Consider the following 22,504-nt stretch of genomic DNA (forward strand, 5'->3'; position numbering starts at 1 on the left):
CGACGCGTAGAGTAGAAAATGGTTCACTTGTTGACGTGAAGCGCAAGAGACGGAAACGCCATCGCTATCAGCATCAATCGCAGAGTGAGTCAAAATGGAAGCGCTCCACAAAAATTTGGTGCAAGAAGTCGAAAAATACAAGGCTGTTCAGAAAGGTAAGCTCCCCTGGGACTCTTGCTTGAGCAGATTAACGACAAAATACTGCAGTATTCTAAATTCAGCATTTGTATAGTCTTGCTCGTTTACCGCTGACTACTCCTGCACGCGCCTGGCTCTGCATTGCACTGAAAGTGGGACATGCCTAAAATTATGCCTAAAATGTGTGAATTTATGTATAACCGAAAATACTTCCCAGTATCAAGCTTAACAAGATTGTTCTCAATCATATTCACAACACCCGATAAATACAGCAAATAGCCTTCTTGTCGGGGCGTGGTAATCGAAAGCTAACAAAAATAGCTCCATGAGAGATCCAGATTTTTTTTTTTTTTTGGTGATAGTACCGCTTGGAAAGTAGTGGAATGCAGTATTCTGTCTCACACAACAGCGTACTTGGTTACGGGCGGCTTACTGGCTCATTAGACGTCACTGGACGGGCACACTAATTAGTGACCACCCACTCGCGATGTCAGTGTCCTGTAGTGATGCTTGGAACAGGCCACTTTTGTTGCCTCTTGTTGTGGCCAGTGTTTTACCTGCCTGAACTACACACGGGTAACGTAATTTGCTGCAAAATAATATAACCTTTCTCACGTATGGAATGACATGGTTGTAAAAAGGGAAATGACATACCATGCACTTTGGCAGCTTTGGTGTAGTCGGCATGCCATCCGTCAGTATTAATCGCTTCACGAAACATGGAGGCGTCCGGAAATCAGCCTTGAAGTGTAACGCATCGCTTTTCTTTCTTATTCTCTCGGGGACGTTAAAAACGCGCGCATAGGTTTCATGCACAAGTTGCCACGCGCTTTAACAGGTGGCTTGACTTCTTCCAGTATGATGCACCTTTTATGTTAACTCTGTTGTATAAGGAACTTTCCCACGGCCTCATAAGTTGCAGAGAATATGTATGTATTTTTTTTTTCTGCTGCACAATTAACGGGTGACTCAAGGTTGTGAGAAAGTCGGTTAGTCTGCTAAAAATGACGTGAGCAGCTGTCTGTTTGTTATAGAGATAAAAAACAGAAAAATATTGCATTAGCTCTGCTAAACTAAACCTGTGTATTGCGTCAAGAATGGAATCATTTGCGTGCTACGCAGTTGTAAGCCATTGGGATGCCTCTCTGCGAGAGTACCATATTTACTCGCCTAATTTGCACATTCTTTTTTTTTTTTTTTCGCGAATTTAGGGCTTCAAGAAAACGGGGGTGTGCATATTACATGGAGATTTCTCGAACACATGAAATAACGTGCAGTATATAGTCATAACGCGGAATATACGTTAAGAACAAAATGATGTATCATAGCACGAACGAAGGGTGCTTGTTTATTTACAGAACACGCACTTGCACTATCTATATCCGGTTTCGGTCTAGTCAGAATCATTGAATGAAAAGTCCGTCTCAGGATCAATGTCGTGGCCGCTGTCACTGACCTCCCAGAGGGCATCTTTCTCGGTTTCATCGTGCGTGTTCGATGGCCCCGTTTACTTGAACCTCTTCTCTACTATGCTGGGAGAAGCCAGATCCCACGCTGAGAGTATCCACGTGCAGACTTAAAGGGTTTATTTAACGAGATGTCCACACCCAAGGACTGCAGAACAGCCGAATGGGTCCTCACATCATCGCAACTTTTTCTTCATGCTGTCCATGAGATGGCCTTTGAAACTGTTGGGCGAGTACAAACAGTCTCATGCCCATCTTCGTGCATTTGCCGGTTTCATAATGTCGCGGTGCCAACTAGCTTGGACCCAGCCTCTGATTCAGTACAAACAGTCTCGTGCCCATCTTCGTGCGTTTACTGGTTTCATAATGTCACTGTACCAACTAGCTTGGACCCAGCCTCTGATTCAGCAATGGCAGTTGCAGCAAAGGCCATGGTCCAGACAGTGTCGAGCTCCATCACTGCTTGATTCGTAAAAAGGACTATGCACTCGCAACCTGTTTCATGAATGACAGTGCGATCGTCCAAAATCTGCTTGTTCATGCGCACGCGCGCAGCTGCTTAAGGCGAAGTGCGAAATATGCAGCCAACTTTTTGCCCCTGTAAACCTGGCTAATTGTTAGGGGTGCGAAAATTATGTGAGGGCACAAATTATATGAGTAACTGCAGTAGATATAGTAGCTTATTGAGATGATAATTTGGAATAAGTCAATGTCTATTTTCCTGCTGCATTACGTACACATTTTTACTCGTACTGATAATTTTCATTATTGAGGAAGAAGGCTAGCCAGGTCTAGCAGATGCGCCTCTATACTTGGGGACAACTTTCTGTGGCAATGAAGGGAAAGCTACGGGAGCAGAGCGTCTGCACATGTACTGCTGAGCGAAGTAGTCCGGTTTGGCACGCGTCTCGTAACGCTGTGGAAAGTGATGGCTAGCGTTGCATTTCGACGCAAACACTGCTTAGCGTCTAAGGTACGGGTATAAGGTGCGACTTTTTCAAGCACGCAGAAACACAAAGTGATAACGTATAAAGTAAAAGAAATACAAATATCTCGCTTGTGTGCACTGCGTTCCGTCTCAAAAAGCTACATGTAGAAAATGAAGGAGTATTTTATGTATCTCTCACAAAAAAATACGGACGGAATTGTGGGACTACATTCATTAGCGGTAGGATACGTGCATTGTGGCTCTGTAGCTTTCCCTTCATTGCCACAGAAAGTTGTCCCCGAGTATAGTTTGCCACTTCATGAAGGGAGAACGGGGTTTAGAAATGAAAATAAATGGAGCAGCATTAGCTAGCACGGCAATCTCATAGGTGCCATTGCGCCTACAGAAGCCAGTTTTCAAAAGCAGTGGTAATGCCCGCATTGTTTTGTAAGCCTGCATCACAAGTTGCTATCAAGAATCTTTTCTCTCTAAAAAGCTCAACGATCTAGCTGGTTTAACGCAGTCTGAAGTGTCTCAAATTTGTTAAAATGATTATGAAGAACAGTAAGTAGCTCTCACTTTTCATCATAAAAAGATTGCCTTGCAATCTCACACTAGTGCTTTTCAGTTTTGTGTTTGCAAGTGTGTTAGTAGACTAATTTTTAGGTGAGTCAGAGACATGGAATCTATTCGTCCTGGCATTGACACCAGTGCAGGGAAGAGAACTTTCTTTTTATTTGTTCCAACCTACAAATGGTGATGAGGTGGCATCATTGTTTTAAAGTCCATCCATGGTTTCCCATGGCACCTGGTGTAGTAGCCTAGCAGCTATGGTGTTGCGGTGCTAAGCACAAGGATACGAGTTCCATTCCCGGCCACGGTGGCTGCATCCTCATGGGGGTGAAGTGCAAAAACATCTGTATACTTAATTTCGATGCTCGTTAAAAGAACCCCAGGTGGTCAAAATTTTCCCAAAACCCAGAGTACATGTCTCATAACTATAGTTTATTTTTTCATGTGAAACCACTGTATGTTCAATATTTTTAGGTTTCTCATTACTCTCCTGAATCGCGCAAAAGTTTTTTTTTTTTTTCAGTTAGTACGATGGTATAGAGCGTGCCTTTTCTATGGGATTTCACATAGCCAGACTACAAAAAGGTCATCTTTGAGATGTCTGTTTCAAGTGGTTGATGGTATTGAAGTGCCACAGTTATAACTTTAGGCTGTCCTATTTTCATTTCTTCTACAGCTATTTACAATGCTTTTTTTATTGGCTTAGTAAAGTGTGGTATTTGGTACGTCAACACATTGTGGTTCTTTTCTGCAGGGCACTGCTTGTACACCAATAGCGCCATCATTATTGACTTGTGTAGTTTGCGCTAAAATTACACAGCGGTCCTTGAGTATGCAGTCTTTGAAATACTTATCAGTAATAATGAGAGCACAATAGGGCTTTCATGTCTGTTATTGCTGGCCTTATTTTTGGTGAGAATAGTTATGCTTGTCTTTTGTGTTCAGTTTCATGTATTTTGTCTGGTCCTGGAACTCATACATGCATCAGGAAAATTAAGTTCCTTAAAGAGCCCTCATTCACGGATTGCATAGACTGGTGGCTGGGGATACCTTTAGCATGAGTCAAAGCGCTGGTTTCAATAGATATGCTACTTTAATCGTCCTAAAAAATCACTATATCGTTGCCGACCTCATCCTTGCATAGTGCTGCTCACCAGGACAATTTGACAGAAATGACAACACCGAGCCTTTAATTGGTTAAAAGTAATATTATAGGTAATCACGGCATTACATCAGACAGGGAATATTATTAGGTTTTCTTTGTCTCTTGTGTACCTTGTAATTGAACACCAAACAAACGCGATTGTAACTAAAAGTTCACGACAACTACGAAAAATGGCAAAGGTATTGGCTGCTGTTTTGCCACTGCTCTTGCATTTGGTCACTGCTGTAGGCAACCATGGAGTGCAAACGTACCCTGCATAGCCACTTCCTGCTCATTCTATTGGCAGCGCTGCATGATAGTGGGTGAGCTAAAGATTTAAGCCTAGGGTGGACATTTTTGTCCTTGTATTTTGAATTTTCTTAGCTGAATAACTTTGGACTCTGCGCCCCTATCACAGTCACTCTTGCTGTACTATTTATCTGTCCAGTGCACGCACAACCCACAAATAAAAATTGACAGCTTGAAAATTGTTAGAGTTGATTAAGTATAGATGCCCTATTTATCATCCATTTGCTTTGCCACTGGAGTCTTTATGCACTGTTTCTTCTGAGGGCTAAAGGTTATCACTGCTCAAAGGCATATCAATTTTCACCTAAATCAAGATTGGAAAAGGCTTCTTTTGAAAACAGCATATTTTAGTCAGCCAGCCGGCAGGCTGCAGAGCTGACAGTTGACAAAATGTGATTTGGAATTGAACTGTGCCGTGTGGGGAATTAAAGGAATTCACTGCAATATGTGGGGAATAGGAGGAATGAAACAGATTAGCTGAGCCTCTCCAGGAGCGTCAATGGTCCAACTTCTATGATTCTGAAGAGTTAAAATATATAAATTTCTGCTCCCCCGAATTGAGTAGGAGTAGAATGGAGGGGGCCACTCCACAACTCTGCTACAGATGGGTTCTGGTAGCAATGTATAAAATGTTTGTATTTTATTTTTATGCATTCAGACAATAATTTGTGCAGGTACAAAACTGTGATACAAACAATTTTATTGAAGTGGGAGAATTCCTGAGGGCACAATAAATAGATGTCGAATTACTCTCTGTTTAAGATGACTCATTGGTAAATGCACTAAAAAACAATTACATCACTGTGTAATGAGTTCCTTGAAATAAGGTTAAATAAATGTAATACATTTATTGACAGTCCATCATAATTTTTTGGCTAAATGAGCTATACAGAAGGGAACATGCACAAAAATATTGAGTTTGCCTATTGTAATATGCTTCACTGGGTATCATCAATTCTGTATAAGTGAAAATTGCCATATTTAATAATATTTCATTACCTGCAGACTTCCAGAAGACATACAGCTTGCGGCAAAAGCTGGACTCCCAGTTGAATGAGAACACTGTTGTCAAAGAGGTAATGTCATTGCTTAATTCTGTGAACATTGAATTTTTTGTTAGGCTTTTTTAAGTTGTTTACTTTTTTATTATTGGTGGTTGGGTATGAAGCAACAACACTCCCCTCATTTGTTTCATGTGTGTTTTGTACTGCTGTTTACTCCCTCACTTGCAGGTAGCAGGGATGCAACAGCTGCGCCAATTGCGCCAATTTGATACAATTTCTTATTTTTGCTCCAAACTGAGCCAAAACCGTGAAATTAATTAAAATTGTGCGACGCTGCGCCAAAACGCCCGACCAGCTTAAAATTTTCTCAGTTGCGCAAATTTGAGCAAGAAATGGAGGCCGCGTTGGTCATCTGCAGTGTGTGCATCGGCATCCAATACAGACGCGCAGACCCTAACCCCTCGCGAAAGAAAAAAAAGTCAGTTTCACCGCAAGGACGAAGCAATGAATGCGATGAATGCAGCAAATTGTAACGTTATACGAAGTGAGGCTGGCAGCAAACTCTTGTATCCGATCTCGCGTAACTCTACAAAACGTTGGTGTAAGAGAATACGGCTGCTTCAGGGAAAGATGCTCTTTCTGCACAGTGTCTTTGCATTGAGAGCGCAGCATGTAGCAGGATATACGAGCAGCCCGCTGATGGCTGCCGGGATAGCGCGCACGCCAGCGATCGCGACCGTGGCCTTAGAATTAATGTTCAAAGTTGCTACTCGAGCGACAGCTCCCCCGCCCCCTCTCGCATCTTTCCATGCTCGTTCAAGACGGGCGGGGCGTTTCCTCTATGCTTTGATGGCAGGCTTCCCGAGCGGAGTGGTGTTACCGCATGCGCCCTCCGAGTGACGGAGATAGGCTGGCTCGTTTGATATCTGCTTCAGCCGTGTTCGTCGCCCGCATTCGCGCACTTTTACCCGCGGTAGAAAATACTATGCACAGGGATACAGGCACGTAGCCAGGATTTTTTCCGGGGGGGGGGGGCAAGGCTTAACTGTCCGAAAGAAAGTCTTTCCATGGCATAAAGAAAAAAGCTGCCCGGGAATATAGAAAACTGGACAAATTCGGGGGGTGGGGCGGGCACCCTTTGCCCCCCCCCCCCCTTATTGCCTACGTGCCTGCAGAAATATGTTATCAGTTTGGACTTTATACGGGATATGACGGCAAAAACTCGTCGAGAGTGTCCATATAGTTGCTATCGCAATAGAAAAGGACAGTATAGTTCTCAGATTTCCTGATGCTTGTTTTATTGCGTGGAGAACGCTTTTTAAGCCACTTTTACCGCAGTACACTGGTGTCCTGCGGAAAAACATACTGAGTTTTAGAAGGGGCTATCAGTACTAGCTGCCAGGGACACAGCGCATTTTGTTCCATAATTACTCATTCGTGCACGCGCCGTGTAATTACGAGTACTGGTATGATCGCTGACGTCTAAAAAATTGTTGGCAATCATTTGGAGCTGCTGTGTATGGCGTTTCTGCGGCCTTCAGAAACAATAGACAAAAGCGTATGCCAGTTTTCTTTTTTCGCTACCCCCACTTACTTCTGCTTTACGAATCTCCCAAATTTCCAGGTTGCCAGGTTCGCAGGTCCACATTAGCATTTCCAGTGCCTGTCGAATTATTTGACAGGTCCTGCAAATGCTAACGTGGACTTAGTCATTGTTCACACTGTGGGGTGGCTCAACACACTGCTTTTATTGAAATTCGTGCACTGTGCACGAGTTAGCTGATGTTGAATAGTTTTTACATATTTTTGTTTTCTTTTCTAAAAATAAGCCTTTTTTGTTATGCTGCTCCAAACTTGGGAGTTCGGGCTAAAGAATTCAGGTTTCTTTTTCGTAACCTGCTCCAAGTTTAGATTTCTGTGCTCCAAAAGCAACATTTTGCTGCTCCAAAAATTGCTCCAAATCCTATTTTGGCTGTTGCATCCCTGAGGTAGTGAAAATATTGTGCCATATCTTCTTGTGCTGCTATAATGACTTCTTAAATAAATTGTACCGTATTTACTTGTGTAATGAAAGCTTGTTCTTTTTTTGTGCATACACAATTTTCAAACCACTTTGGACCCTCCAGGCACATTTTTGCAATCATCGTCGCCTTCATGCTCCGTATAAAGTCCAAATCGATGACATTGCTCCACACGTCATATGTTTTATGTGGGAGTGAAAGCGCACAAGTGCTGCTGTCTACATCATGCAAAAGACGCATGGAGATGGGAGACAGGGTGGGGGGAAGGGGTCTGTACGCGTGTCTGGCAGGAAATGCATACTTTAACTGACCGCTGTCACACGTGGTCTCGTGCTGTACCCCGTATTTTTAGAGCGGGTCAGCAGATGGCTCATAGCTTTGTACGTGTTGCGCTATCATTGCGAAGTTTGCTTGAAGCCATAGGAAAGTGATAGGGAGGGGGTTGCTTGAAGCCATTGGAGGGAGGGGGTTGACATAATACAAAAAAAGAGTGCTAGGAAGAGGAGGCGCTGCGCGGCTGCTGCTCCTGTTGCCATGACATCAGCCGGATCAAGTGAAGTAAGAAAGCTACAGTGCGACCTTTCATGAAACTGCAGAGGTTTAAAGTAGGTTATGCGGGAGAGAAAAAAAAATGTTTTGACTAAAGACAGGGGTGCATGCGTCATGCGAGTAAACATGGTATACTGAATCATAGTAAAACGTTAAAATTGAAAAAGAAAAGCCACAAGCAACTACAGTACCACAAGATGGGTTGAAGTCAAGGCAGTGTTATTTCTACTTGTCTTTCTTTAGTAGTGAGTGCTTACAAAATAGAAAGCCAAACTTTTAAAGTCAAAGCAATTTAGGGAAAACTGTGTTACTGTGGATACCTGCTGTGAAAGAGAGATTCATGTCGGATGACATACTCATTTGTCATTCAGGCTAGACCTCTGAAACCATGATTCAGGGTAAACTGTTTACATGTCTAGTGGAAAATGAATGAACCACAGAAAGGACGAGCCTGTGCACAGAAAGGATGAGCGTGTGTTTCAGTTACTTAGGTAACTGAAACACGCGGGCTTGTGGCAAGTAGGAAAGCGTTCAAGGCCAAGTTAACACGAGAAAAAAAAATCAAAGAAAAGGTACATCACACAGAACAATAATAGACCTTTTTCAAGCAATCCCAGAATGCCCCATGGGCGCGCGGAGCTCTGTGGGGAAAGTGTATACTCCGAGCAAGCCAGCTGTTCGGTCACCGGCTGCTCATTGGCGCTGTGGAAGCACCAAACAAAAAGAACACGTCGCCATTTCTTGAGCATCCTTACATCGTAAATCCAAACGCATCTGCACTTATCTCTACGCATGAAATGTGAAAGGATTAGAGCCTTTTAGCAAGTTACGGAAATACGCTATGGTATTACCACAGCGTTCCTCCTTTCTCGCCTCCTCCCAGTTCCAGTAACAGTCAGTCCCCCGAACGACAGGTTCCTCATTAACAATGCGTAGGCTGACAGGTACAAATGAGGCGTGACAATTACCCCACAGTAATTTTTAAAAGGTTTTGTGGTGTCGGGGTGCCTTCACTGGAATTAGGAGCGGCAAAAGCACAACGAGTGGGAAAGGAGGAGCAGTACCGTAATACCGTGCAGTATTTCAGTAACTTGCTAAGACTATTAACGCAGTGCAGTGTATGTATTACCGAGTGGATATGTATTGAATACAGCAGTTAAGCAGCATGTACAGTATCGCATGCCGACGCCGTCAAGGCATACAGCAATATGAGCTGGAACAGTGAATTCATGTTCATTCAACGATTATTTGTAATGCACGTAATGATAAGAATGTGACATACCGAAATGTGAGAGATAGCATTTAGTGTCAAGAACACTCCTGCGCTTGCCAACTGTGTTTAGCCACTATGGCCTTTAAAATGTCACCTGTTGTCATCTTTAAAAGGTCACCTGTTGGTGACTGTGCGTGTTTTACTTATTTATTTAGCTGCGCGCATAGATTATAAAATTTCAGTTGTTAGGACAGCGACGTCCGTGTCTTTCTTCTTCTTCTCCCTCGTTTTTAAGTTCCGCTGCTCAAACCAATGTTAGCTTTAAAATGTAATCTCGTATTGCTCACGAGTACGACTATACATATCTACAGTGTGTTCACATGTGAGCCAACACGCTAAATCAAAATTTGGGTTTGTCAAATGTAACATCTGCAGTTAGTATCAACGAATAGTGATAAAAGCTCATCCTTTGTTACCTGCGGTGCGAGCCACGCGAACGCTGTCTAAGCAGTATATCTTATTTTACTAAAGGCCGACTGTACTCTCTCGCGTAATCGTTAAATCTCAGAGCCTCACTTTGTGCTCGTCAACAGTGTCGGCGGACACTGATTCCAAATGGATCAACACGAATTGCATTGACCGCACGTGAAATTCGTCTACGAAACTGAGTTGTATCCTTTTGTTTTATTTATGCTGTAGGGCATACTGGCGCCAAAACAACATCAACAACAAAAAAATGACGCTTTGGAACCGCTCAGCTGCTCCAACTGTGGCACGCGGGAACACAAATCGTAGAGAGGTCGTCGTAGCTAAACACAGAAGAACTTCATAATTGAATTGCACAGTAATATGTTCCACCTTATCAGATGCACTTGATCTGAGCAGTGCTGGCATGGTGTAGGCGGAAAGCTAAAGCGTGAGGGCCCACGTGCCCGCGCGCTTGTCGCGACGGCTGCGCGGCGTACACACTTTTCCCATGAGCGCTTGGGCGCCTGTTGGTGGCACTTGTGTGCTTGAAAAAGGTCTGTTGCACTTCTCACTGATGAAAGGGAAAGAAGGATCACTGTTGCGAATGTCAGGATGCATTTTGCCGTAAAGCTTGGTAAAGGGGCCATGCCACCACATTTTCTTTAGGTTCCTTCCCAGCATGTACAAGAACAAAAAGCAGAAGGAATTGTAAGAACCTGCCATGGTAGCTTGGCAGGTAAAGTGGCATACTGCTGATCTCGAGGATGCGTGTTCGATCCTTGGCCACAGCACCACATTTTAGTGGGGCTGAAATGCAAGGGCACCTGTTTAGAACCAATGCACGCAAACCCAAGCTATTGGTCACAAATTTCAAAACACAAGCAAAATGAGTTTTCCTAAACTTGAATTTTCATGGTTCTAGATGCAGCATTTCACTTTCCCAACAACATTATGTGGTATCAGTAGCAGTAAGGCATTAGTGGAAGTGAGCATGCCATTGTTGTCAACCCTGTTCAGCTTCTTGATGGAATCGCCATGGCCAGGAATTGAAGTATATAATAAAGTGATGCGTGCATAAATGATGAGTTGATCATTTAGCACTATAGTGAGTTTGTGTATATTCCTTTCTTTTTTGTCTGTAGGCATAGAACTTGAAATCCCTTTTTGTTAACTTAGTACAGGTGCTCATAGAATTGACACATTCAAGATTTTCTTTTTTCTATGCAGGAGCTGGCTCTTCTAGAAGCAGATGCAGGGGTGTACAAGTTAATTGGCCCTGTACTTATCAAGCAGGGTCTTGAAGAGGCCAAACAAAATGTTGAAAAAAGGCTGGAATACATCAGCACAGAATTGTTAGTATAACAGTTTTGCTTCTTTTACTATTTATAACAGAGTGCAAAAAAAAAATTTTACAAGGTGGAAAGAAAAGATACTCTAAAAGAGGTTCTGCATGTATTTGTATGATTATAATTTAATACAGTCAAATCCGCTGTAACAAACGCTACTACAACAAAATTTCAACCACAACTAAAATTTTTCAAATCTTTATCAGCCGTCCAGAGAAAACAACGCAAAAAGTGTCTCATCACGACGAATAATTTTCCTGGGTACTTCACTTCAGCAAAGCTTTCGTGAGTGCTACCGCATAAGGAAAACACACCAATGGCAACTTGACTATTTTTCGTTGGCTTGTGGCTTCCAGAGCAGTGCAACTGCATTGCAAGACCTGTGTCTTCATCTGAGACACTCTTTCTGCTAGCACACACACATCTTCATGAATTTTTCGCCATTGAGATGCTCAGCGAGAGATTGTCTATCCACCCCGATGCAGCCAGCGGGTTTGATGCATGTGCAGGCCACAGTAGAATCATTCTTCGGGACTCCCACTATGTTTGTGACATAGCGCTCAATATGAAGCTTCTGCTCGTCGTCACTAGTCCTGCAATCGTGGATGACGACCGCAGCATTATGAAGGCACAGCATGGCCAGTGTGCGCTTAGTCCAAGCGAGACTACGTTGTGCTGCAGCCACTGCAAACAGAATCACAGTCGTGTCGACGTGATCATAGGTGACCACGGAAGTCTGAAAATATGCACGCATTTAATGCGCAGATTGTAAAATCGATACTTTGCTTGCCGCAGCCACTGTAGACAGAAGCATGGTTGCCACGACCATGAATGGCAACAACGCAGCTCTGGAAGTACATGTGCGGCCGACGCACACAGAGCGAAAACTGAGCTTACTGTTAGCCAGAACTACTGCGAAGGAACCCGCGGTCACTGTCGCCACGACCATGCATAGCGACAACAAAACTCCATAAGTACATAAAAATCCAGCACTCACCGGGTCAAGGCAATGATGCTTGCCACAACCGCTACGGACAAAACTGCAGTAGACGCGATCATTATAGATAGCAACGACTCAGTTCTGAAGGCATGTGTCCAGCCAGTGCACACTTACTGAAAACGGAGCTACTGTTCGCTGCAAGTGCTGCTCATTAAACGGTGGTCACCATTGTCATGATCATCCATAGCAACTGCGCAGCTCCAAAGGCAAGCAGCTAACACAGCACAAGATTAAAGGCAGTAAAGTCGTGTAAAGGCACAAAGCGTATCCGCTTTCCTGTTCGCTTGTGACTGTGGTGATGCATACTTCAGCATGTAGCAAAGCTTTAACGCACACATTTCACACAGCTCATTGCACTCATCATGCTCCAAGGGTCATCTGAATAACTGTGTGTGGCCAAATATATCTGAGTTAGCGAGAGTTCTATACAAAAAATAATGCATATGCTTGCCGGGACCAGAGGACAAGTCACAATCATCATATTTTAAGTTTTGTGGTCTATACATGAAATTTCACTGCAACGAAATTCTGCAACAATGAACCTTTTCACACGTCCTGCAAATTCGTTGTAATGGGATTTCACAGTGTACGATGCCTAGATTTATGGCAAACTGTAGCTAATTTTCATTTTGCCTTATCCTTTAGATGCCTATGTGGGATGCGGAGTCGGTGAAGGACGGATCCCAACATAAAAGGAAACGATGTTTATTAACGTAGTAGCAGCAGCAGGGCAAGCATGCCGATGCTGCGCTTCGGAAGGTTAGAGAAACAAAACATGAAACCAAGCTTGGTAGCTTGGGTTATATAGCCAGCGGTGGTGACGTAAGCCTCCGGAGAAACTGCGTGGCGCTGTCTTTTATCGGAAGTGTGTTGCAGCAAGTAGCTGTGTCACGCCGGGCTAATCAGTGACGAGACGGAGGCTGTGTAGGTCTGTGTGCAGTGGTCGCCACATCACCCCCCCGCGGAGTGCAGAGCCCTCAGGGTCTGTAGAAATCTGGGAGGCCTACCAAACGTCCGGAGCGTGTCGTGAAAGGAGCGGGCTGCGACGTCGGTGGCTGTGGAAGGACGCCAGTTGAAAGAGTGGCGCTGCCAGGTTCGTTCACCGCGATGTATGTGGGCTTGAGTCGGTCAATCGAGACGCGGACGTCGTTCCCGTTCAAGCGCAAGGTGAAGTTCTTGTCGTCGCGATGGACGACTAGATAGGGTCCGCTGTGGGTGGCTGGAAGGGCCGGCGGACGATGTCGTCGCGGAGGAAAGCATGCGTGCACGATGCTAGCTCTTCGAACACAAAAGGTGTGGGCTTGCTATGGTGGGCTGCAGAGGACGGGCGTAAGGTAGCGATGGTGTGTCTGAGCCGGGCGACGAAGTCGGTGGGGTCTGACGTCGTAGTGCTGGATGGAAGAGCTGCGAGAAATTCACCTGGCAGACGGAGTGGTTCCCCGTAGACGAGCTCTGCTGGCGTAGCATGGATGTCCAGCTTGAAGGTGGCGCGAAGACTGAGGATGACAGCTGGGATGGCCTCGAGCCAGGTTGAGTCCGGGTGGCACATAATGGCGGCTTTGAACTGTCGGTGAAAACGCTCGATCATTCTGTTGGCGCAGGGATGGTAGCTCATGGTCCTCAAGCGTTCAAACCCAATGGTCAATCCCAGGAGCCTGAATAGGTGAGACTCAAACTGTCGCCCTTGGTTGGTGGTTACACGGCAGGGAGCGCCGAAACGGGCAATCCCGCCGGAGAAGAAGGCCGAGGTGACGTCTTCCGCGGTGATTCCCTTGAGAGGCCATGCCTCGGGCCATCGAGTGTAGCGGTCGATGGCGGTGAGGCAGTAGTGGTAGGGTCCTGCCGGGGGAAATGGTCCTATGATGTCAAGGTGGACGTGCTCGAACCGACCTGAGGGCTGAGCGAATGTTCCGAGTCGGGACGTGACGTGCCTGGTGATTTTTGCACGTTGGCAGTGAATGCAGGAGCGCGCCCACGTGCGACAATCCCGCTGCATGGAGGGCCAGACATAGCGGTCAGCCACGAGGCGTGTAGAGGCACGTATGCCGGGATGGCTGAGGTTGTGGAGCTGGTTGAAAAGACCACGGCGATGGCACAGGGGCACGTAGGGCCTGCTTCGTCCTGTCGACATGTCGCAGCAGATAGTTCTTGCCGACCCTGGAATGGGGACTTCTTTTAGCTGAAGTGAGGACGTGCCCTTGAGAAATTCCTGCAGCTCGGCCTCCGTGGTCTGAGTCTCGGCGAGGATGTCTGCTGGTATTTGCACCGAGCTGATGGTGGCCACACGTGAAAGCGCGTCGGCGACCATGTTGCCTTTCCCGCTGATGTGTTGGATGTCGGTGGTGAACTGTGCAATGAACGAGAGTTGGTTCTGCTGAACAGGCGGGAGTTTATCGCGACGTTGAGAGAAGGCGTACGTTAGAGGTTTGTGGTCAGTATAGATGGTGCAGTGCTGCGCTTCGAGAACGTGGCGAAAGTGCTGCACTGCTTCGTATATCGCCAGAAGTTCTCTGTAGTAAGCTGGCGAACTCGTACGGGCAGCGGTCGTGGTTTCGTCGGTGGAACTGGCCATTGAAGGGCTCACCTTCCGAGCTGCGAGTTTCCTTGAAAAGAATGCCAAGGGGTGCCAGGTGTTGTCCACGCGTTGCATCAGGGTGGCGCCGACGGCGAAACCAGAGGCGTCCGTGAAGAGTCCCAAGGGAGCGTCTGGGACGGGATGGGAGAGGAGCGTAGCGGTGCAGAGAGCAGTCTTGCATTCCTCAAAAACTTGCACCAAAGTCGGTGTCCACGTGACGGGTTGGTTTCCACGTAGACCAGCCAGGACATCATGAAGGGGCGCCTGGTAGTCGGCGGCGTGCGGTAAGAAGCGTCTATAGAACTTCAGCATGCCGAGGAAACGGCGAAGGTCTTTAGCGGTGGTGGGTTGAGGGTACTTTTGCAAGTCAGAGATGCGATCAGGCAGGGGTCGAGTTCCCTCTGACGAAACTTCGTGGCCGAGGAAATGGACGGTGGAAGCGCCGAGCGTGCTCTTCTGGACGTTGACGAGCTGGCCGTGGTCGTCGAGGCGTTGGAGCAACAGACGAAGGTGCCCGTGGTGTTCTTCGGCGTCACGTGAAAAGATCAATATGTCGTCAAGATAGACGAAGCAGAAGTCGAGGCCACGGACGACTTCGTCGATGAAGCGCTGAAAGGTTTGCCGAGCGTTCCTAAGGCCAAAACTCATGAAGGGAAACTCGAACAAGCCAAACGGGGTGATTATTGCAGTTTTCGTGACGTCGTCCGGGTTGACGGGTATCTGCGTGTAAGCCTTCACCAAGTCTAGCACAGAGAAGACGTGGCAGCCATGAATGTGATGGGCGAAGTCGTGTATGTGGTGTACTGGGTACCTGTCCGGGATGGTGCGTGCGTTGAGGGTGCGGTAGTCCCCACATGGTCGTCAGCCAGTGGTCTTCTTCGGGACAAGGGGAAGTGGCGAGGCCCATGGGCCATCGGAGCGACGGGCGATGCCTTCTCGGAGCATGGCTTCGAACTCTGCCTTGGCTATGCGCATGCGGTCTGGGGCCAGGCGACGGGCACGGCAAAAAACCGGGGGGCCTGGAGAGGTCCGGATGTAGTGCACGGTGGTGTGCTGCACTTTGCATGGCAGTCCGCTTGGGCGCGTCAAGCCGGTAAACTCGGCGAGGATGGCATGGTACGGCGAGTGATCATCGACACTGTGGATCTTGATGCTTAGCTGTTGGGCGGTCGTTCGCTGGCCTGGTGTGGAGTGTCCCGTTGTCGCGTCGATGAGCCGATCGTTGCGGCAGTCCGGAAGGAGGTTGCAGTGAGCCAGGAAGTCTGAGCCGATGATTGGCTTGGCGACGTCGGCGATGACAAAGTTCCAGTGAAGGTCGCGCCGTGAGTTCTTGAGCTGGATGTGCAGGCGCAGCGAGCCGTACGTCTTGATTGTGGACCGGTTTGCCGCGTTGAGCTCGAAAGATGTTGGCGGGTGAGGGCCTTGAAGGTGAGATCGCGGGTAGCAGCAAATGTCAGAACCGCTGTAGACCAGGTAACGCTGCTTCGTGATCTGGTCGGTGACGAAGATGCGACGGCCTCCGGGTTGGCAGCTTGCGGCCGTCTCTACGAGCTGCCGTTGTCGTTTTCCGCATGTCCCATGGAACAAGGTGAACGACATTGCCGGGCTTTGTCGCCAAAGCGTCGGTGGTAGTACCACGGACCGTTGATGTCAGGTTGCGGCAGTGGGGTGGTGTTTCGGTCGCGGCTTGGCGAATGGCGGCGCTGTTGCATCGGAAGACGTTCACCCAGGTGTTGTTGAATGGAGGTGAGCCGTCGATCGATGTCGTCGATACGGCGCGCAAGCTCTGTGGTGTTCAGCGGTGCGGGTGGTGGGCGACCACTGTGGTAAGGAGGCCTCGACAATGCGATCAGCAATTTCCGCAAGTTCATCGAGAGGTAGCCGGACCTGTGCCTGCAGAATTGCCTGGGCGTGCGGCGGGAGTCGTTGGAGCCACAGCAATCGCAGGAAAGAATCCTGTACGTGCATGTTGCCCGCGAGCGCACGCATGTGGCGCAGGAGCTGCGAAGGGTTGCGCTCAGCGAGCTCAGCGGACTGCAGTTGTCGTATCTTTTGTTCTTCTGAGAGTGATAAGCGACGGATAAGTGCGGTCTTCAGGTGTTCGTAAGCGTTAGCCGTTGGTGGGTTTGCGAGGATATCCCGGACCTCGTTGGCGTAACGTGCGTCCAAGTGGGCGACGACGTAGTCGTAGCGGGTCCGGTCTTGGTTGATGTCCGCCAGGGAGAACTGGGCCTCAACCTGGGCAAACCAGACCTCGGGTGAGTCCGCCCAAAATGGCGGAAGCTTGACAGCAACACGCCAGGAAGCAGCGTGCGGGGTGGCTTCTGTAGGACTTCTGACGTCCTCAGCGGGGCCGGTGGGCACGGCCTCGTTTGTGGAAGTGTTGCGAGCTTGCTGCTGTTGCTGGGTCAGTAGTTCCTGTTGGAGTTGTTGTACCTAATGGCGGAGAGCGGTGAGGTCTTCTGAGTCGGCCATGGCGGTGCGGTTAGTTCGATTTTCGGGTCACCAGATGTGGGATGCGGAGTCGGTGAAGGATGGATCCCAACATAAAACGAAACGATGTTCATTAACGTAGTAGTAGCAGCAGCAGGGCAAGCATGCCGATGCTGCACTTCGGAAGGTTAGAGAAACAAAACATGAAACCAAGCTTGGTAGCTTGGGTTATATAGCCAGCAGTGGTGACGTAAGCCTCCGGTGAAACTGCGTGGCGCTGTCTTTTATCGGAAGCGTGTTGCAGCAAGTAGCTGTGTCACGCCGGGCTAATCAGTGACGTGACGGAGGCTGCGTAGGTCTGTGCGCAGTGGTCGCCACACCTACCATAAACCGTAACACTATTGCCGATCAAAAGTAGCTTCTGCTGTTACCTCTAACTCTGACAAATTCGCACATATCAAATGGCAATTGGTGGCTTGAACAGAGCAGATTGTGTAACGTGAAGGGACCCTGAACCACCCCCATCGTTTTTTTGACATGTTTCAAGTAAAGACTCCCATTGTGCATAAAATGCTGCGGTTTTTGATGAATGCGGAAGTGCACTATACATACTGTGGGAATGCCGCAGATTTTTTTTAAGAACTGTCCCGTGCTCCTTCCCCGGCCTTTGCATTAGCCTTATCGCTCATCGTGTTGTCGACTGTTGCTCCTGGTGACATCACTAGGAATAAACACAGTTAATTGGTCAACCAACAAGTCCCAGTTCGCCTGCTAGTGTGCCTCCATGTGGTCGATTGCACGCCTGCTCTTCCTCATTGTTGCTTGCTTATTGCACACACAAGGGTTGCATGTGTCGGTTTGCAATTTGTAGCCTCACGTTGCTCATGTTTCAAGTACCATTATTCCCTAATGCATTCATGTTTGGCAGTGTATAATTAGGCACGGCAACATGCTGCGTGCTGTTTGCCATTCGAAGGCCGATGGCAGTTTCGCTCGTGAATGGAAAGATTTTCCTGCTCTACAATAACGATGTATACTGGGACACAGCTGTCATGGCAGCCATGCAGCAACATCTCCAACCTGTAAAGAGTCACCATGGCTTTGCTATAGCATCTCCATCAGCCTTGCTGCTCCTGAACACCTGGAGCTAGTTTCGTAGATTGCTTCGAAGCTGTAGCTGACTGTGCTTGAGAACAAATGACCGACACTAGCAAGCCACTGTTGCTACCTTTACCCTCTCCTTGCCAACATTCACACAGAGGAAAGAGACTGTTTTTGACTGCACTGTTGACTAGCTGCGATGCAAGCATGTCCAAACCAGTTTGCTGCAGCATATCTGTAGCCATGCACTGCAGCTGAACTAGACTTGTCCTGTGCCATGCCCTCTGTTTGGTACAAGCTCGTAACCAAGAAGTGACCAAGGGGTAGACATTTGATGCTTGATTTGGTCGGTGGCAAACACAGTGAATGGGTCAGTGTCAAGGGAACAGAAACCAGGGAATATATGAATCAGTAAAAGTGGGTTTCTACAACAAATGTACTGTAGACATATGTATATGACAATGCAGAGACTAATAGGGGATATTCATAATGCTTGGCGCTCCAGCAACACTGGGCGCATCCGCCATTTTTTGTTGGGCGCTGTCGCGGAATCGTCTGCTAGCGTCTCAATAAAGAGAGGCCACGAAGACGCTGAGCCGCAGTCGTTGGCGAAGCTTTCGGACCAAGAAAATGCGGCTGTTTCTTTTGTCATCCAGTGCCGAACGGTCAGCGGACCTCATTGTGCTGCCAGAAATCAACGAGGACTCAATATCGAAACTCTGCACACTTAAAAACTCATCCAAACGGCAGCTGCAAGAGGCGCACCGCTTCGCAAAGCCGAACTTCTGTTCTCTAGTGGCGTGCGCTTCCGATCTGAGGTAGGCGTTCAAGAAAAGTGTCTGTTGCAGAGGAGATGTGACTGTCGAAACTTCTAAGATAACATTGCGCTACAATACATCTCCATCGTATTTCCCACTGCGATTTTATACATGCGTCATAAATACTCGACGCCACATTGTTTCTACATGACCTGTGCAACACTGCTGCTTTCGTCGGCTCATTTCTTTAGCCACAAGTGTCTGTACACCCTCCACAGTAACGTGTGCTGTAGTTTTTTTTTTTCAAAATAAACAAGGCATGGACATGTGCATGAGTGGTGCGCCGCAAATGAAACAGAAATTTTGATGGCGCGTTTCAACTGTATACAAAGACAGCGGCCCAAGTAATGCTCTTTTACTGCACCCTGGTTGTTTGTAATGTTTTGTGATCGTAATCTATCACGCGGATTTAGTATTGTCGTTTTGGTTTTCTTTAATGTTATACGTGTGCGTTTACTGACATATCTTTCTAAAATACTGCGCTCTTTGCTTCCGCATGCCACGAATGCGTTCATAACCGCGCACTATTGCGAACAGCATGCGAGGTCCCTCGATCAGCGAAAAGATGAGTGCGATGATCTACTGAACAAACAGCTCCATCTACTGTATGGCTCCGTAACTCTTCGCGCCATGTTCGCAGCACGCGCTGACCGAACAAAGCAAAAGAAAAATAAAAGGAGAGAGATAATGGGGTGTAAAGTGAAGGGCAGACGTGGCATGCAGACTATGCCTGTTGGAATCTCTTCGTCGATCGAGTCTTTGTCAAGTCTTGTGCTGATCGAGTGATTTACTACAGACAAGCGCAGCAACGTCTGTGGCACTTCCTACACATGTTTATATACGTAAATCATTGCTTTCGTCGATCTGTAACACGGCCAAGCTAATATTGAACAATCATGCTCTGTCACTTGTGTGCGGTCTGCCATCTCTTTTAAAATGCATATATCGTAATATATTGTTCTGCAAGTCTAGGTTATGTTGCAGGCAAGCAACTAAATTGCACGGAGAAATAAGAACGGAGGTTGAAGAGCGCTTTTGCGTGTGCCGAGAACTTCCACACGAAAGCACAGTGCCGATCTTGTTGACGAAACAAGTTCGCGTCGGTACATTCTTTGTCTTCGTTCATGTAATTGATAAATTTGATTAAAAATAGTGTTACCTTGTTCCCGGCATTGTCAGGGCTCCCTCGTTGCCTGAACAGCGCACGAAGCATTGGGAAGTCATTGCACGACGAAGATGAAAAACCAGTAGCTAGCACCTTAAAGGCTGCGATATGCGACTGGTTTCATTTTCATGCCCAACAAAACATGGTGGATTGAGCTTATGGGATTGTCGACAGATGGCGCTGCACATTTTGAATATCCCCTATTGTAAATTGACAACTTGGCAATAAGGTCAAGAAGTGGGAAGTTATATTGCATGTGGTAGTTACAAAAAAATCACGAAAGTTGGGAACAATACCTTGTTGATCGGGGAGCAGCAGCAGTCCATTCACCACGACAACGCTTAAAGAATGGCCCTCGGTGATAATGCTTGTGCTGACAATGTTGATCTGGTCAACAGCTTGTGTTCCCAGGAGTAGCTTGGCGCCGTTTCTCTCAAAGCAGACTGACTGGTAGGCCACTATACTGCCTTTTCATGCCACTGTATGCATATATGGTAATGGTTGGGGAGGCACACAGTGAGCCTTGCTACCACAGCTTCAGGGACTGAGTAAGACCTGGAGCACACACCTACATTCACAAAGAGACAGTGGGCACGTATGCCACTTTCAGGTACTGGATGGTAGTCACGTAGAATTCAAAGAAAAAAAAACATAAATGGACACTCTTGAGGCATCAACTGTAGTTCGGGGGACGTTGAACTGAGCAAAATTTTTACCCAAAACATACCTTACATACCGCACGTGCACATTTGTCAGCATGTCATAGCCTGTGTGGTGCCTATATCCCCACCCCTGTGCAGGGTAGCAAATCGGTCGCTCGCACCAGGTTAACCTCCCTGCCTCTTCCTTTTCATCTATTTCTCTCTGTCGTTAAAGCTAGTAGTTCATTCGCTAGAAATTTGCTTTAACTTTACCGAAAAGAAAGTGCTAATTTTTACAGATGCTATAGAAAGTAAACAGCCCACAAGCAGTGACCAAGATGCATCTTGGAGCACTAGCGACTGCAGTGCACACTGCAGACCATGTGTGGTGTCCAAAGCATGTGCGGCAATTGGCAGTGGCCGTGTGATACTGTTTTCTCCCTTGTCTCTTCGAAGGTACTGGCAAAGGAACATTTCTTCCAACAATCTTCACTAGGGAAGCTTTCTTTGCTTATGGCACTATTTATCGGCTGCAACAGCCTCTTGTCAGGAGCATTTGCCTACCTTCGGCCATGCTGGAACTTTAGTGTTTCAATGCAGCTGAGGCTTGATACGCGCACAGTGCACATCATTGTGCAATTTCTCTTTAATGGGGAATTGGATGCTCACCATTATCAATTGCACCGCACACTTTTTATTAGTACATTTTTCTTGCAGAATGGGTGAAAATATTGCCACATCATAGCACAGCCAACTAGGTGTTTCTTTCTGTGTTACGAGCGCTAACGGTTTCCCCAGTGTCGACTTTTACAAGTGCTCCCTTGCCAGAGCTGTTGATGAGATGGTGAAAAAGTGCATCACAGGGTGCCACAGATTTCCTTTCTACATGCTCTGTTGCGCTGTGATGCTTTTAGCGCTTAGAGATGCAGTTGGGCCCCTGATCATGTGCTCTATTCACTTTCTACAGTGCCTGTGCGGTTCAGTTTGGTGTTTGGATGTGTCTGATCAAGGCTACTTCACAGAACTGTTGTTATGGTCAGAAAGGGATGTCTATCCCAACCATGAAAAACTTATGCTCAGGATTTGCATATGTTGACTATTCAGCATGTTTTAACTTACTTTTTCTTTAACCTAGGAAAAGGCATGATTCCCTGCTCCAGGAATTAGAAAAGAAGCAAGATGCCCAGAGGGACACCATCCACAAGCTAGAACAACAGATCCAGCAATCCAAGGCAAAAGCAGCTGGCAAGATGTGAATACCTTGAATATGTCTAAATATACCTGCTTATAAAACTTATACAAAGCCGATTTCTATAGTTTCTCCATCTTTTTTTTCTTGTTCTAATCTGTATGCTCACATTATAGGTGCTGAAACAAAAGCAAAAGAGATGTCATAACGGTGGTCTTTCCTTTGAGTGCGTCCTGGCTTCCTCAGCCACCAAGATCCTTATTGGCATAATTTCGGTACAGGCCCACGAATAAAATTCATGTCACATATAAGCACGTTTTGTGAAGTATTGCATCAAACAAAAGAAAAAGGTGGTTTATCTTGGGCAATGGCAGACCTTTCTGGCTAGTCTTGAAACTTAGCAGGTCTCTTCCTGGTGTGAAG

The 22,504-nt window shown here is 46.9% G+C and overlaps 1 protein-coding gene across 1 annotated transcript; it reads left to right on the forward strand.

The window, feature by feature from the left end:
* Positions 1-4: 4 nt before the first annotated feature.
* LOC119402776 (prefoldin subunit 6) lies at positions 5-22,200 on the forward strand. Its single transcript, XM_037669858.2, has 4 exons — positions 5-155; positions 5,564-5,634; positions 11,041-11,165; positions 22,028-22,200. The coding sequence occupies exons 1-4, from the start codon at positions 95-97 to the stop codon at positions 22,146-22,148; spliced, it is 378 nt and encodes a 125-aa protein (XP_037525786.1). The 5' UTR covers positions 5-94; the 3' UTR covers positions 22,149-22,200.
* Positions 22,201-22,504: the final 304 nt, after the last annotated feature.

Source organism: Rhipicephalus sanguineus, chromosome 1, assembly GCF_013339695.2.
Source record: "Rhipicephalus sanguineus isolate Rsan-2018 chromosome 1, BIME_Rsan_1.4, whole genome shotgun sequence".
Taxonomy (NCBI): domain Eukaryota; kingdom Metazoa; phylum Arthropoda; class Arachnida; order Ixodida; family Ixodidae; genus Rhipicephalus; species Rhipicephalus sanguineus.